At 34.7% G+C, this 15264-nt stretch overlaps 1 protein-coding gene across 1 annotated transcript; it reads right to left on the minus strand.

The window, feature by feature from the left end:
• Positions 1 to 2666: 2666 nt before the first annotated feature.
• Positions 2667 to 14598, minus strand: ube2kb (ubiquitin-conjugating enzyme E2Kb (UBC1 homolog, yeast)). The gene is made up of 7 exons (XM_056459835.1): positions 14159 to 14598; positions 13384 to 13477; positions 13229 to 13287; positions 10394 to 10476; positions 9885 to 9984; positions 8169 to 8297; positions 2667 to 4396 (listed from the first exon to the last, which is right to left on the minus strand). The coding sequence occupies exons 1-7, from the start codon at positions 14219 to 14221 to the stop codon at positions 4322 to 4324; spliced, it is 603 nt and encodes a 200-aa protein (XP_056315810.1). The 5' UTR covers positions 14222 to 14598; the 3' UTR covers positions 2667 to 4321.
• Between the last annotated feature and the right edge of the window lie 666 nt (positions 14599 to 15264).

Below are 15264 nucleotides of genomic sequence, written 5' to 3' on the forward strand. Positions count from 1 at the left end.
AATGATGAGCTGTTGTCTATTTGACTTCAATATATATATTCTGTATTCTACACGTTTTATAATGAGTGGAACCCACTGATATCATGATTTAGTGAGATCATCCGTCAAACTAAATACTGATTCTTTCACAAAATTGAGTGGCCTTAAGATAAAGATATATATATATATATATAAGACTACTTTTAGGCATGTTATCATTTACTCACCCTCTACTTTTACAAGGGATATTTTGAAGAATGTTCAGTGCTTCCCACAGGTTTGAAATATACTTGCGGTGGTAGCCAGATTGAAACACACCATTTACCCACATCATAAGTGGTTAACTATATGCAACAAACAAAACATAATTACATTTTTGACATTAGTTGTATTTATTATGACACTGTTATACACAGTTTCTTTTCAATGGATAAAAGTAATAAAAAAAAATACTGTTGAAATAAAAAAGATCCACTATTTCTCCTACTTTTGTGCTGTTCAGGAGCCACATGCACCAACTGGCAGGTCAAATCAGCTTCTTTCTCTTTTAAGTCTGAAGCAAACTTGAATGCCAAAGCATTTTAGATCTGTATATAAAACAGCCTATATAATATAACCTAATGGAATCATCAAATTAATAAAGTGTACAGCAAATAAGAAATAAATGTCAGAAAAAGGAATACAAACAGACAATATCTCAAAATAAAAAAATCATAATTATATGATTAAAACTTGTAGATTGTTTAAATAAGGCAAATGAGTTATATATATATATTTTGCAGGCAGTTTTGATCAGTCATTTTGTCCTCTCCAAGCATATAGTAAAGTTTTTCTGAATCATTCAGATTAAAGAATCTACTTTTTCTCTCTGTTTCAGCTGTGAATCAAGCAGAAAGTAGTCTTTAATGAAAGAGTAATGCAAAAATGCATACGAGCTTTAGAAGCGAAAGCAAAAGTTCAATCCAAGAAATTTTTGTAGATTTAGAAACCCGGGCCGCACAAACTGGGTAAACTGGGTATTTTCCACTATTTAATCGATCGCGGATGTTTGGTTATATTAGGCGGATACAAAATAGTGTAAAAGAATATTAATAAAGGTAAAAAAAAAAAAAACGTGTCACCTAAAGAAACTTGGGTGGCCGTTAATATACCTGGGCGGCCCGCCCAAGTAAAGTCTATGCGTGGGACGCTCTGATCTTGCAAAATAGTAGCCTTTAACTTCCATAGACATACTATGCATGTCAGTGGCTAACGGTTTCCAGCATTCTTCATATTATCTTGTGTTTAACAGTATGGGGTAAAAAGTCCTATTTAGTACCACTTGAGGGTGAGTACATTTTAATTTTGGTGGAACTATCCCCTTTCGCATGGATTTCCTGTTGGTTGATCATAAGTGGACAAAAAAGATGGATGACTGAGGTATCAAAAATACATATTAGAACTATGAGATTGCAATGAAAAATAGGTTTAAAGTTATTAAAGAAAAAAATAGGCTTAAAGTAACATTGTAAATGTGTTGATCAGTTTCGTGCAAATCCTTTAGATATTATCTTTATCCTGTTTGCCTTTTCTGTTATAAATTTCTCATCTGGTGCTTCATGTAGAAATGGAAAAAAACGAGTGGTTTGGAATGACATGGCTAATTAAGTTCTTTGTATGGTATCTGTAGGCCAATTGAAATCTGCACGCTGAATTTTGAAGAATATTTTATAACCTTTCACTAGACTTAAATTAGAAAGTTTACCCAAAAATGAAAATCGACCTCCCCCTTTACTCTCCCTAATGTGCTTTTAAAACTTTGTGTTTCTTCTGTTGAACACAAGATTATTTATTTCTTTGTTTGGTTTTTTGAAGAAAGCTGGTTCTTGAAAAATAGAAGTCAGTGGGGAATACACCATCAACCAGCTTTACTCTTGTGTTCAACAGAAAAGTCAAATGTTTGGGTGAACTATCCCCTTTTATTATTCTCATTTGCCAAACTGATCGTTGATCTCAATGGATGTATTTATTTGTTTCAGGTAAAGCGTCGGATCATGCAAACGAGGATGGTCAGGCAGTAAAGGACTGAATGACCCAAAGAAGAGACACATTCACTTACACACACACACACACACTCTCTTCACATCCTGAACTGTCATTTACCCCACGCCTCTGAGAAATGAATTCTTTAGATTCAACTGTTCAAACTTGTATGTAGAAAAACAGACCTGTTTGTTTTACTTTGATTTTTGTTTTCTGTTCAAATTGTTCTTGTTGCCCTTCACCTCTGTCTGGAGCAATTTTTAAAAACAACCTTTGAAAGAAAAAATGTTTTAATCTCCTTTAAGGTTGCTTATTAACCTGAAAAGGTGTTTTTTACTGTTTTATCTCCCCTCTCTTTTAAACCTCTATTAAACCCAGATACTGTACTCCGGTTTCATTGAGGCTCATTTACCTGCATTCGGTTCCATGAACTCTTTACTGTCGCAGACTGTACCATGCTGCTGTTTATGTCTCGTGTATGAGCAGGAATTCCTCATACTGTTACAATAGACTAGAAATAAGTCTAAATATTGAAAGTTTTTACTGCTCAAAGTTTTTCACGGTTTAGCAGAAGTTACTCCATTTTCCCCCACATTCGTACAATTTCCAACTATTTACATGTTGAAAGCGAGATCTAGCATAGACATGAAGGCACAGGACACGAGTTTTCAATTTTCACTTTTTTTAATTCAAAAGAATATGACAGTTTCACAATAAATAACCATGCTTGTACGGCTCGAGTAGGTTTTTTTTCTGTCTTGTTTCGTAAAGGAGCTTAAAGTGACTAAAGCCAGAGCCCATGACCTGCATTTCTCCTTTGACTGAAGTTTTTGTCCTTCTTCGTGCAATATTGAACAAGGTGATCACTACAGGAAGACAGTCTTTTTGTTTTTTTCGTTTGTTTGTTTTTCATACAAAATATAAATCCAGCCATCGATGGTGCATTCTAGAGATGAACAGTGCGCTTTATCCCCCCCCTCCCTCCCGTCCCAAAACAAACTTGGCTGTATGTACATGAGAAAGGTGTACGAAAGCAACTAGCTTTGAATTGGGGGTATTATGAGAACAGATGGGATGTGGGAAGGCTAGCAAAGAGGCAAGGCAAGTAGCAAAAAGAGAAAAAGAAAGCTTTCACCCCTGTAAGAACAAAACACGAGGTAAAAACCAGGATCACAAAGCATTGTGTGGCAGTACTCGCGCTCTTGGCCCGCTTGCTTGAAAGCATCTTTATAGACTAGAGAACTCTAGCTTGCTTGAAACATGCTTGCAATGTGGGTTATGTGCCAAACGTGAAATTATACCTGCAGCAAATCTATATCCAGTTGAGTGTGTTAAGAAACGCCAGCCATCCTGATTGCTTCACAAACAAAATCCAGTCTTTATGAGAGAGGAGAATCTCGTGTCTTCACTTCCTACAAGTGCTTACACAAATGCTAATTGTTTCATACATTATTCTTCTTCTTTAGGGGAAAAAAAAGGCAACTGTCCACGATCAAGTCACATCCTCTACAGCTGCCTTGAAGTCAAATAGAGGAAGGGTTTGCGACCAATATTCTCACATCACCCCTTTTTCAAAATGAGAAAGGGCATCTTTTCATATGTATATATGTAAAAAAAAAAACACACACTTCACCCTGTAAGCTTGAAACTGCATCTGCACTCACAACACCATGTCATCTGGCCATATCCACTTCTATACAGACTGATTAGTGTAAAGGAAAGCCAAAACAGACATTAAAAGAATGAAATGAGCAAATTAAATCACACATTAGTTCACAGAAAGGCTAATATTCATCTTTTTTTGTTCGTTTTATATGCTAAATATCCCATTCAAATGAGCAAACCCAAAACGTCTTATGGTGTGCAGAAAAAAAAGAGCATTCCTGCTATTTTGCATTTTTAATGTACACAACCTTAAATGAACTACATGTGCTAACATTGCTGCTCAGATCTAAGCGGGAGCTTCTTTAGTGTGAAATGACAGTGATATTGGCTTTGTCTTTGCTGGGATTCTTTAAAAAGGAAGCGACAGCCTAAATATAAGAGGGGAAAATGATTGTAGCAAAGCAAAAACAAGTTAAACATGACGGGGAGAAAAAAAAAAGACACTGGATGTGAATGTTTGCAGGGAGAGACTCTGATAAAGTTGCACACTATTTGTCTGGCAGTCTAACTGCTGCTGCTTCTCACCAAAACATTCATTCTGAACACAACCCAACATGGGTGACGCATGTGTGGATGGTTGTTTGGGTGGGAGTGAATGGGTCATGAAGCAGGAGGGGTCTGATGGAAATATGGCCTGATGAATAGAACTGGATGATCAGTTGCTTAGTAGCAGCTCTGTCGCTGTCTCCACGTCCCATGATTTTGAGGACAAGGCTACTATTACTGCATTCTGTGCAAGAGAGAGAGAGAAAGACAGACAAAATGTTACAGTCCAGTTATAAGAAACGGCAAATCTGCTTAACGAACTCCCAAGGCCTTGACAAGCTTCAAGCAAAATGGCCAAACGGATGTGAGGACATTTTCAACAATATCAGGCCAATACAAAGTTTGCTTGGAGTTCGTCTGGCGAATCTGACATGGCTTGCCAAAGCAAACTTCCTGGAAAAGTTCACCTCTGCTAATAAACACTACCACTGGTCTAGAAAAGGAACATTCACTTGGAAATGTTTGGTTCATTTCCTTTGTTCAGTCCTTCCAGGTTTGATATCCATGAGTAAAAACAAACCCTGAAGTGCTGCTTTCTAGTACATTAAGGTGTAAATCTTTTTAAAAGTGAAACTGCCTTTGACTATTGATGTAAATCTGCTTGCTTGAAGGCAATCTACTCTATTAAATACTCAGTGATTGAGACCTAATTGCAGAATTTGTGCAAACGCCCACATTGCTCGAATCAGACGCTTTTTTAAAGAGAAAATCATTTACTCACACTTGACTAGTTTTTTGTTCCGTTAAAAACAAAAGATATTCTGAAGAATGTTAAAAACCGGTAACCACCGACATCCATAGTAGGAACAACAAATACTATGGAAGTCATTGGTTATGTTCTTCCTTTGTGTTGAACAGAACAAAAAAAAAAGATGATATGAAACAAGTCGTGGGCGAGTAAATGATGGTGCGCTGTCCCGTTAACACATTTCACATCACTGATACTGAGGAAAACTCGACACATTTTGAAATGTTCATCTAAACGTGCTCTCAGCAACATGGACAGCAGTGTGATGTTTACTGTAGTGTAACAGTAACAGGTTACCACTACTTAGTCATTAGTCTAAATATTTTTTTTGTTCTTCATTTAGGACTATTAAAATACACAAATTTCACTCATCTGAACAATATCATGAGGTAAACATCACATTCATCTATTATCATTTATCCTTCAACACAACAACTAAACAGAAAGTTCTACAAATGCTAAATGTCATTCTCTTTCTGATAGTGCAGACAACAGTTTATTGTGCATATTTTCTGTCAACACACACCCCCATTCAAAAGTCTGGGGTGAGTCATTTTTTAAAGACGTTAATATTTACTAGGCAAGGATGTGTTAAACTGATCAACAACTATTCCCAACACTGCTAACATTGATTTCAAAGACTGGAGTAATGATGCTAATAACGATAATTCAAGAATAAACTGTTTAGTCCTAATTGTTATTAAATTATACATTTTATTTATCTTATTTTGTTATTTTCAATTGTAATATTTCACTCTCAGTATTGCCATTTTTTTACTGCACTTCCGATCAAATGTTAAGTAGATGAGCAAAACAGACTTCTATCAAAACTATTCAAATATCTTACAACTACTAGGCTTTTAAACAGTATTCTGTCAGCGCTGGTGATTTTGCACACCTACATAACCACCATCGTTTTCATTGTGTAACACATGAACATGCAATGCAACACAAGCAATGTGTAAATGTGTAAGTCTAGGGGTTAGCAACCTTTGTGACACGAAGGATAATTTATTTCTTAATTATTCTTATGTTTAATGTACAATACACTTTGGCCAATCATGTAGTCAATCTACAGGAATGCATTTTTACTAGAGTAATGCTGGTGCTTTGAAACTGGCAGGTAATTGTATCTTGTCTGTGACACGCCTAATCTCTGATTACTCTTCAACAAAAAGCATATATATGATTTTGAAAGTCAAACTTTAAATTAGTATCAATATATTAGTCTTCAGGTAATCTATAATCTAGTATGATCCAAAACAGTGACAAGCTGTCACTTCCGGCAAAATGAATCAACTAATTTTGACATGGCCTCACACTTCTGTTTCTCATCAAATCTTCTGATTAATCAAATGTTGTCTACTATTTGATACGCCACGCACCTTTCAAAACGCTATTACTGATGCTGAAAACGTTGACTGTTAAATGTAAATTTGCACAAATCTACAAGGCACATCTGACTAATCGAATTCTATTCAAATAGGCGCTACTGAGCAGAGATTAGGAACATCAACACAGATTCAACATTTATGTTGGACTATAACTGTCCTAAGCTCAGCGACTCTGACAGAGCTGTGATATAAACAAAATTATTTGAATAAAGAGGAGGTGCTGTGCAATATGCCCCATCTTTAATTCCTGTATCAGTGGAAACTGCATCATCACATTGAATTGGTACTTCGGGGGACCTTAAAAGTAACATTTCATTCAGACTGTACAATTATTTCAATAAAACACCCAAACAAATTGGCTGTTGTATTCTGATTTTTGTTGTTAGCAATCCGTATGTTCACAAAAAAAAAAAATAATAATAATATAATATATATATATATATATATATATATATATATATATATATATATATATATATATATATAATCATAAGTTTAACTTGTTGATGTCATTATGAGATATATATATATATATATATATATATATATATATATATATATATATATATATATATATATATATATATATATATATATATATATATATATATATATATATATATATATATCTCATAATGACATCAACAAGTTAAACTTATGATTAACATCAAGCAGCTATCAGTTTCACTTTGTCCAGCCAACCAATCATACTGGGGGAGAGGTGGGACAAATACCACACAAACCGACCAACTAAACAGGACCAGCAGGTTTAAGTTCAGCAAAGCCTTCATCTTTAACAAGGGCCAGAACAGAACTATGTCTGTCTGTCATAATTTTTACATTAAGAAACAAACTTCCAGCAGAATCATTGTCACACTTCCACTGAGATTCTGGATCAGACCAATCAAAAAAAAGTCTTAATTGGGAAAAAAGGCTTGGGCAAACATGCAGCGTAAACCATGTAAATGGTAAATGGACTGGTACGCTACTAAAAAAATAAATAATCTATTTGAGAAAAAAAAAAAAAACTGTTTTCAAGTGCATGTTATCAATCTTATTTTGAATAATTCATACACGGGGCCAGGGCGAAAATTAATTTTAGGTATTAAAAGAATTCAAGTGTTAAGAACTGAATACAAAAAAATTATAATTGCCACCATCTTTCAAACCCAGAGGTGCTACTCATTTCCCAGTTTCAGACATATGAAATGACGTTACTATATTATATATATTTTAATTCATACAGGTGTGAACATTTGTTCAGTTTTTACATTCTTTGCTGAATGACAAAGGAACCATGTCTAACCTATATTTTGATCTTTATCTTAGACACTTTACCTGCATTATATATGCTTTCTATCCACATAAAATGACTTAAGTGTAATTTATGTTTGCTCAAACATGGAACATCTAATCTTTGACCCAAATGCATTTTTAAATATCCAAATAAAATTTGTTTCGATATCAACAGTCATTTCTTAAAACATTATTATGACACTTGCTGAATCTTACATACATTTAGCTAAACTCCTTTTCTTACATCTGTCTGCAAGCCCACTTTCAGCTCTGCCAGCATTCATCGATCAATAACCGATAGACAGAAATCTCCATCTAAATATTTTATACTAGAAGTTGCCAGTCAAAAGCCACCATGCTAAAGACCACACAGGACAGGATTAGAACCTTAATAGCTATGGACATTTCGAATTTCTAACAAGTAATACGCTCAAAGTGCATCATGTCACAAAGTTGCCAAACCCCGCTTTAGTCGGTGCATCTTTTCATTGTGCAGCTGTCCACTTTTCAGTACTTACTTTGTCAAAGCCCATTGCACAAAGTTTGTCTATTTTGCGTGTGTACTCAGGACTGGACACGGGAGCACCGGCGTATACGTGAGACCAGAGACGAGCGGTTTGTTTGAACATTTCTGGATTCTGCTTATACTGCAAAAAAAAAACGACAACAGTGACGTTGTTAAAAGGTTTACAAAGCCACATTGTCATGCCACATTCTCATTTAGACAGAGACAGGGGTTGCATCTGAAATCGCATGCTTCCCTACGATATAGTAGTGTGTCCAAATTAATAATATGTGAAGAATTACCCGGAGGTTTTTGTTTTTTTAAATTAAAATTAAGGTTTTACAATTGCTCAAATTTTCTGTTACACCATTTTTAATATGCAAGTTAAGTGTTTTTACTGCCATTTTATTTAGTATTTTAGGGCAACAGTATCTCCAGCAGAAAAGGAGCATCCACATCAAAAGCTACTGATCAGCCTACATCTAAAAACCAAATCGGTTATACGCCAACATCCAAGCATGCTATAGACTCTTATTTATATCCGAAGATAAGAAAAATATCCAAAGATGCCTTTTCAAATGTAAAGCTATATGTAGAAGAAATATAAAGAACGTAATAATCACAATAGCATGAAAACCTTGATATTTTTATCCAGGGTTATAATACCGTCAGAATCTTATAGTAGCCCATGCCTACATTGAGTCTACCTACTACCTACCCCAGCAAGATTCTTACTTTTCTTACTTTGTTTTGTTTTTAGTCCAAATATCTAAAGTTTTAAAAATCAAGAAGCATTTTCTAGACAAGCAAAACATTTAGTCTGGTTTTAGGAAAAAAATATGTGAAAATTAAGTAAAAAAAAAAAGCTAAATAACCTGCCAGTGGGGTAAGCAAAATAATCTTATGTCAAAAGGGAAAACAAGACTATACAATATGTTTTGCTTGTCTAGAAAATGCTTTAAGATTTAGGACTTTTTAGATATTCGGACTAGAAACTAAACAAAATTCTAAGTAAGAAAAGCACATATTGCAGTGCACATCAAAGGGATGCAACGCTATCAAACAGTACACACACACGTTAGAGAAATTAATGAATGGACGTAAAGCAAAGCAACTGATGCAGGTAGGTCATGTGATGATGACAAATGGTGGGTACTGTTTGTCTGCATTCCATTCATAATGCTCACATTTGTACTATATAAAACGTACCTTTAGGCCCACACGGAGTCTGCACGCGCAGGATTCCACAGATTTTTAGCCCATTCATCATTGATTCTGTTCATCTACTTGTGTAAATGTGTGTAAATCTATATTTATTCAATTTTTAAGTTAATTACAGTAATATTATTGACTAAAATAAAAATGTTCATTTGATTTATGTACAATGCAGTTTGTACAGTAATATTTTCTGTCTTTTAGCAGATATATGAGAGACTTGCTTTGTTTACCAAATAAAGTGAATCTAATTGGATTTGCATTGTAAACATTAAATAAAAGTTAAAAAGATAATTTTTTTTTATTTCACATATTAAGGTTTTAGTTATGATACTCCCAAAATAATTCCGCAGAAATCCGCAGATTTTTAGCAAAATTCTCAGCGGAAATAGCAAAAAATGCCCGTAGATTCCGTCTGGCCCTGGTCATGAGGTAAATTCAGATGTGGAACCTACTCGAGTAGCATGTGATTTCGGACGCAGCCACTGACAGTGCATAGTTGACAGAGGTGTACCTGATTGGCTACCACAGCGTCTTGTGGATCATCGGGCTCTGCTGCAGCTAACAGAGCCTGTAGTGAGAGCAGAACTGTTCGCAGAGTCATAGCAGCAGCCCTGTACACAGGATATGAAAACGCAATTATTTGAAAAGGGAACAGGAAGGAGAGAAAGAAAGAGCAGTGTCAAAATTATTGAAGGGTTAGTTCACCCAAAATGAAAATGCGGTTATCATTCACTCACCCTCCACTCGTTTAAAAGCTGATTGACATTCCTTTTTCTGTTGAGCATAATAAAAGATATTTTGAAGAATGATGGAAACCAGTAACCACTGACTTCCCTAGTGGTTGTTTTTCCAACTATGGACGTCAATGGTTACCGGTCTTCAAAATTTTCTAAATATTGTATTTTGTGCTCAACAGAAAACAGAAGCCCGTAAAGTTTAGGAACTACTTTATTTGGAGTTAAATTGGAATCAGTTTTCATTGGAAGTTGAACGATTATATCATGATAATAAAACACTCACCACTGGTCTTTTAAAATGTCCAAACATATCGCCCCGGTAACAGAACTTATATTGGGATGCCAGATCTTTGTAATAAACCGAACCTGAAAAAGATGACAAAACCCATTTTTAATTTATGATATATATTTTTGCTGCGAGTTGACATTAAATACTGAATGATCTTCTTTGCTTTGTTAATGCACTCAGAACTGTCATCAGTGAACAATATTCTTAAATTGAGGTAGGACTCAAAAATTAAATTGAAGAGACTCAGAGTTGAACTAAAAATTTAAATATACATTAATAAACTCTTGTATAGAACCAAAAAGTCAAATTGGTACAGTTTACATTCTTTCCTTTTTTTTCTCCATTCATCTTGTCTTTCAATGTAACAAATATTCAGATACAAAAACATCTTGTCTATAATATTTGAAACCGGAATTATTTGTTGCCCCAAAATAAAAAATAATTCATTGTAAATCTTAAAACGTGTTTTACACATGTATGAGGATCCCATTTTTAATCAGTTAAAATTCAACAAAATGTAGTTTGATCACAGCTTCTTTTAAACATTTTATCGAGTTTAGCACATGATAAGCTTTTATTCTTAACCTAATATGTGCATTATTCATTCATTATTCATTCATTTTCCTTCGGCTTAGTCTCTATTTCAGAGGTCACCACAGGGAAATGAACTATTCCAGCATATGTTTTATGAAGCGCATGCCCTTCCAGCCCTAACCCAGTACTGGGAAACACCCATACATACTCATTCACACACACACTCATGTCTTTGGACTGTGGGGGAAACGGGAGCACCTGTAGGAAACCCACACGAACACGCAGAGAACATGCAAACTCCACACAGAAATGCCAACTGGCTTAGCTGGGACTCGAACCAGTGAACCTTCTTGCTGTGAGGCGACAGTACTAACCACTGAGCCACTGTGTCACCTTTTGGGGCATTATTGCAACACTTTATTATAAATATTAAGGCTAACCCTTTGATATGCTTTTCATGCATGTAAAAATACTCATGTTAATTTAATTTGATGCAGACTCCAAAACATCCTTGATTAAAAATTTCTGTCCAAAATTTATTTACACCTCTTCTAGAAGGTTTCCCAGCAATTTTTAGGGAATTTACAGAAAAGGTGCAATGCATTCTGCCTTCAAGTTCAAATAAATTTAAATTTTTAAGTACTTTATTATTGCCAATTTATATTCAAATACAAGAAGTCATTTTAACCTTCCCAGTTGTAAGTGCAAGATTAAATACAGCTGCAACTTTTTTGAATTTACTGCTTTATTAATCAAGTTAATTTTTAGGGCATCGCAGATCAAACAACTGAGAACTACACATTAACTAACTTTCATGCTATTTTGAACATAATTAACACCAGAAGAAACATTCATCTCATTGCTTGGAGACGCATGATGATATACATGTTCTAAAATCTGTTTAAAATATCAAACATGTCTGATATCCTGACTAGATGAAATCATAGCCTGATGCATTAAAAAAAATAATCAATGTCAATAATATAAAATCTGAATCTGTTTTTTGCAAACTAGCAATGACCCTCCAGACTTAAAGACAAAGAGGTGAGAGACATACTTGAACACTTTAAACGAGTTGTTTTGTGATCTTTCTTCTCAAAACCTGTTTTGTAAGTTCACATACAAGTTTTACTTTTAGATTTTTCTCTAAATTCTAAATGGAATCAATATTGAACTTAAAAGAAATACTTCCTTTACTCTTTACCCTCATGTCTTTAAAAGGGCTTAACATACCGATCATATCCAGACAACTCAATTACAGCAGCCCAGTCGATTACTGAACCTCACTAACCAACTATTGTCTTAATGAATATAAACAAAGATCATCCAGATACAGATGTTATAGAACTTTTAACTGTATAATAGGGATGTACAATATATCATTTCAGCGTTGATTTCGCAGTGTGATCATTTGCAATAGTCACATCGCAGGATATGCAATGTTGAGTTTGTATTATAATTTAAGATCTGCATGTGTTTTGAGGTCTGTGATTGTATAATGATTTTAAATGCATTTGGGTATGATAAATTGTACCATTTGTGACCTTAACTAGGATTGATTTTATTGAATTATTTTTATCATTCAGTTAGTGTACTTGAATACTGTTAGACCCGGGAAAGATAAAACACTTCATTTCAATTGTATCTTTGTCTTGACTGTATTTATAGATTGTCATGTATGAAAATACTCATAACATATGCAAATACAGAAATGCACTGGTAATAGCACAGACCACAACGAAAATGTGTCAGGGACCCGGAAAAGTTTACAGATTGTTTATTGGTTTTTATGGAGATGCAAATAGTAAACATTAATTTATTAATCTCTGACTAAACATGTGCATATAAATACTCACAACACATGCAAATACACAAATGCACTGCAAATAGCACAGACCACAAGAATGTTTTAGATTATGTTTTAGATTTTATGGAGATGCACTGCCACTGCTGAATCATCCCAGTTGATCTGACATTATAAATTCTTTCCAAATTGAGATATTAAGTGATCTGGTGAAATTGTATTCATATCGCAATATATATTACAAAATAACCTCGCAATGTTAGATTTTTCCCATACCGTGCTGCCCTACTTCATAATACATTCATATTTAATTTAGATACATGATATTTTTATCCCCTTTCATTCATTTATCACCTTGTTTTAATTCTATGTTATGCTATTTTCTACTTATTTTTATATTAATACCAGCCGTTATTCTTATTAGTAGGTCTATGTAAATAGTTTGGCAACATTATATGTAAAAACAGTAGAAAGAACATTTGTTGAATTACCTTGGGTGGATTAAATGGATACGTCTCAGGGATCTTGATTTCTAGTTGATATCTTCCTCCTGTGGAAAAAAAAACAGTTTGCATGTTATACTCTTATCTCCAGCATTAATGTACTAGCAAACATTGAAGAAACATCATGAAAAGGCTCTCATTACCTTCATATGGTGTGTCTGGTGGTCCTGCTATTTCTCCCTTTAACTCTGTGAAGTTTTCATCCACCAGATCTACTTTTATTTGATTTTTACTCGTCTGTTATAAAGCAAAACAAAAATGTATGTAGTACGTGAGATGCCATAGTTTCGTGTGCTTTTTTCACAGAACAAAGAAACGACCGGTATAGTCAAGTTATGAAACTGTCTTCTGGTCATAATAAGCACCCTTTGTAGACAGCATGATATGCGTCTATGATTCTTAAAAATGCTGTCTATGTAGGCAGCTTAAAGGATTCTGAAAAAGCAATGGTGCTGCAATACTTTAAAAAAGCACAGCCTAGCTGTTCTGTTTACTGACAACAACACACACAAATACGTATGAACATGATTAGTAAACCACTAATGGGTATTTAAAAACAGACAAACAACCTTAAAACAGTGCTATTATTGCACAATAAAGAAGTGTTGGTGAAGCTAGCCGGCTATGTCAAATAGCTCCATGGCTTAAGCTCGATGTGTGCCATCACAAATTTATCCATACTCTGACATGCTCATAAATGAAATAAACATTTCGGTCTGTGTTTTCGTCGTATAACATCGAGGGTACACATTTGTCAGAAGTGTGACTTCCGTATCTTAAGTCCATCATATGACAGCTCATGCTAACATTAGCTTAGCATGCTAGGCTAGCTCATTGGGTTATGTGTGTTCATCGCCAAAAGTCCTTCTGTTTGTTCCTAACGGGCAGGAAAATATAGTAAAGTAGCGTTTTGCAAACCTCTTCGCTTTTCAGCACTTCTTTAAACTCTCGCTTGATCCTCTGCACAGCGATATTTGCCATGGCTGATTGATTCCTCTCTCTCTCTCACACTCTTTCTCTCTCTCTCTTCCGCTGTTTTTGAGCCTCCAGTCCGCAAAGAATGATAGAGCTTCACTCTCACACCCCTCTCGCGCTCCTTCGCCCTCTCTCTCTCTCTCTTTCTCTCCCGTTCTCTCTCTCTCTCTCTCCCTCCCTCCCTCTCTCTCTCTCTCCCTCCTAAAACAGTTCGGAAAGCACCAGAAAAACACCGGTAAACACAACAAGAGCCTGGAAAACTCAAACACTGCACTCCAGCACTGTTTGTCCCTATTTGTTGAATCGGGTGGATGTGTTATGCAGCAGAAAAGCAGAGCTCAGTCTTGACAGATCCAGAAAGCGTTCACATCTAGTTTCACTCCCATATGATGTGGTGCTGTCACATGATGTCGTGCTGCTAAAGCTCGGATGCATCTGTTTTACTCCCACGTGATACGTCAGAGCGGTCCATCCTCACCCCCTTTCACTGTATCAGCAAACAATTTAGGCCTACACTGTTTTAAACCAAGTATTAAATCACATGTGTTGTTTTTTGATGAATCTTACAGGAGAATGAAGATAAATTATCTGTAACATACAATACGTATTTAGCATTATAATGCCATGCTAAACCTGAGTTAGTTTTTCTTATAGCCTATTTTATATATATATATATATATATATATAGATATATATATATATATATATATATATATATATATATATATATATATATATATATATATATATATATATATATATAAATAAACAACTAAAAAGTTTAAACTGTGGTGAATTATACAATGTTTAAAATAATGCAATCGTTTGATGTGTTGTAATGTGTTATATGCAATATTTAACAAAAGCCATTGATAAGAACTTTTTTTTTTCACATTTCACTTTATAAACAAAATGAAATTGAGTTAAATCAGCCATGCTTGGAAAGTTGCAGGTTCAAATCTTAATACCAGTTGTTGTGAGTGTGGCAGGGAATGAACAAAACTAAGGTGCCTTTAAGGGTTGGTTCTCCCAAAAATTCTGCTATTAAT

This window comes from Danio aesculapii, chromosome 1 (genome assembly GCF_903798145.1).
Source record: "Danio aesculapii chromosome 1, fDanAes4.1, whole genome shotgun sequence".
NCBI classification, from domain to species: Eukaryota; Metazoa; Chordata; class Actinopteri; order Cypriniformes; family Danionidae; genus Danio; species Danio aesculapii.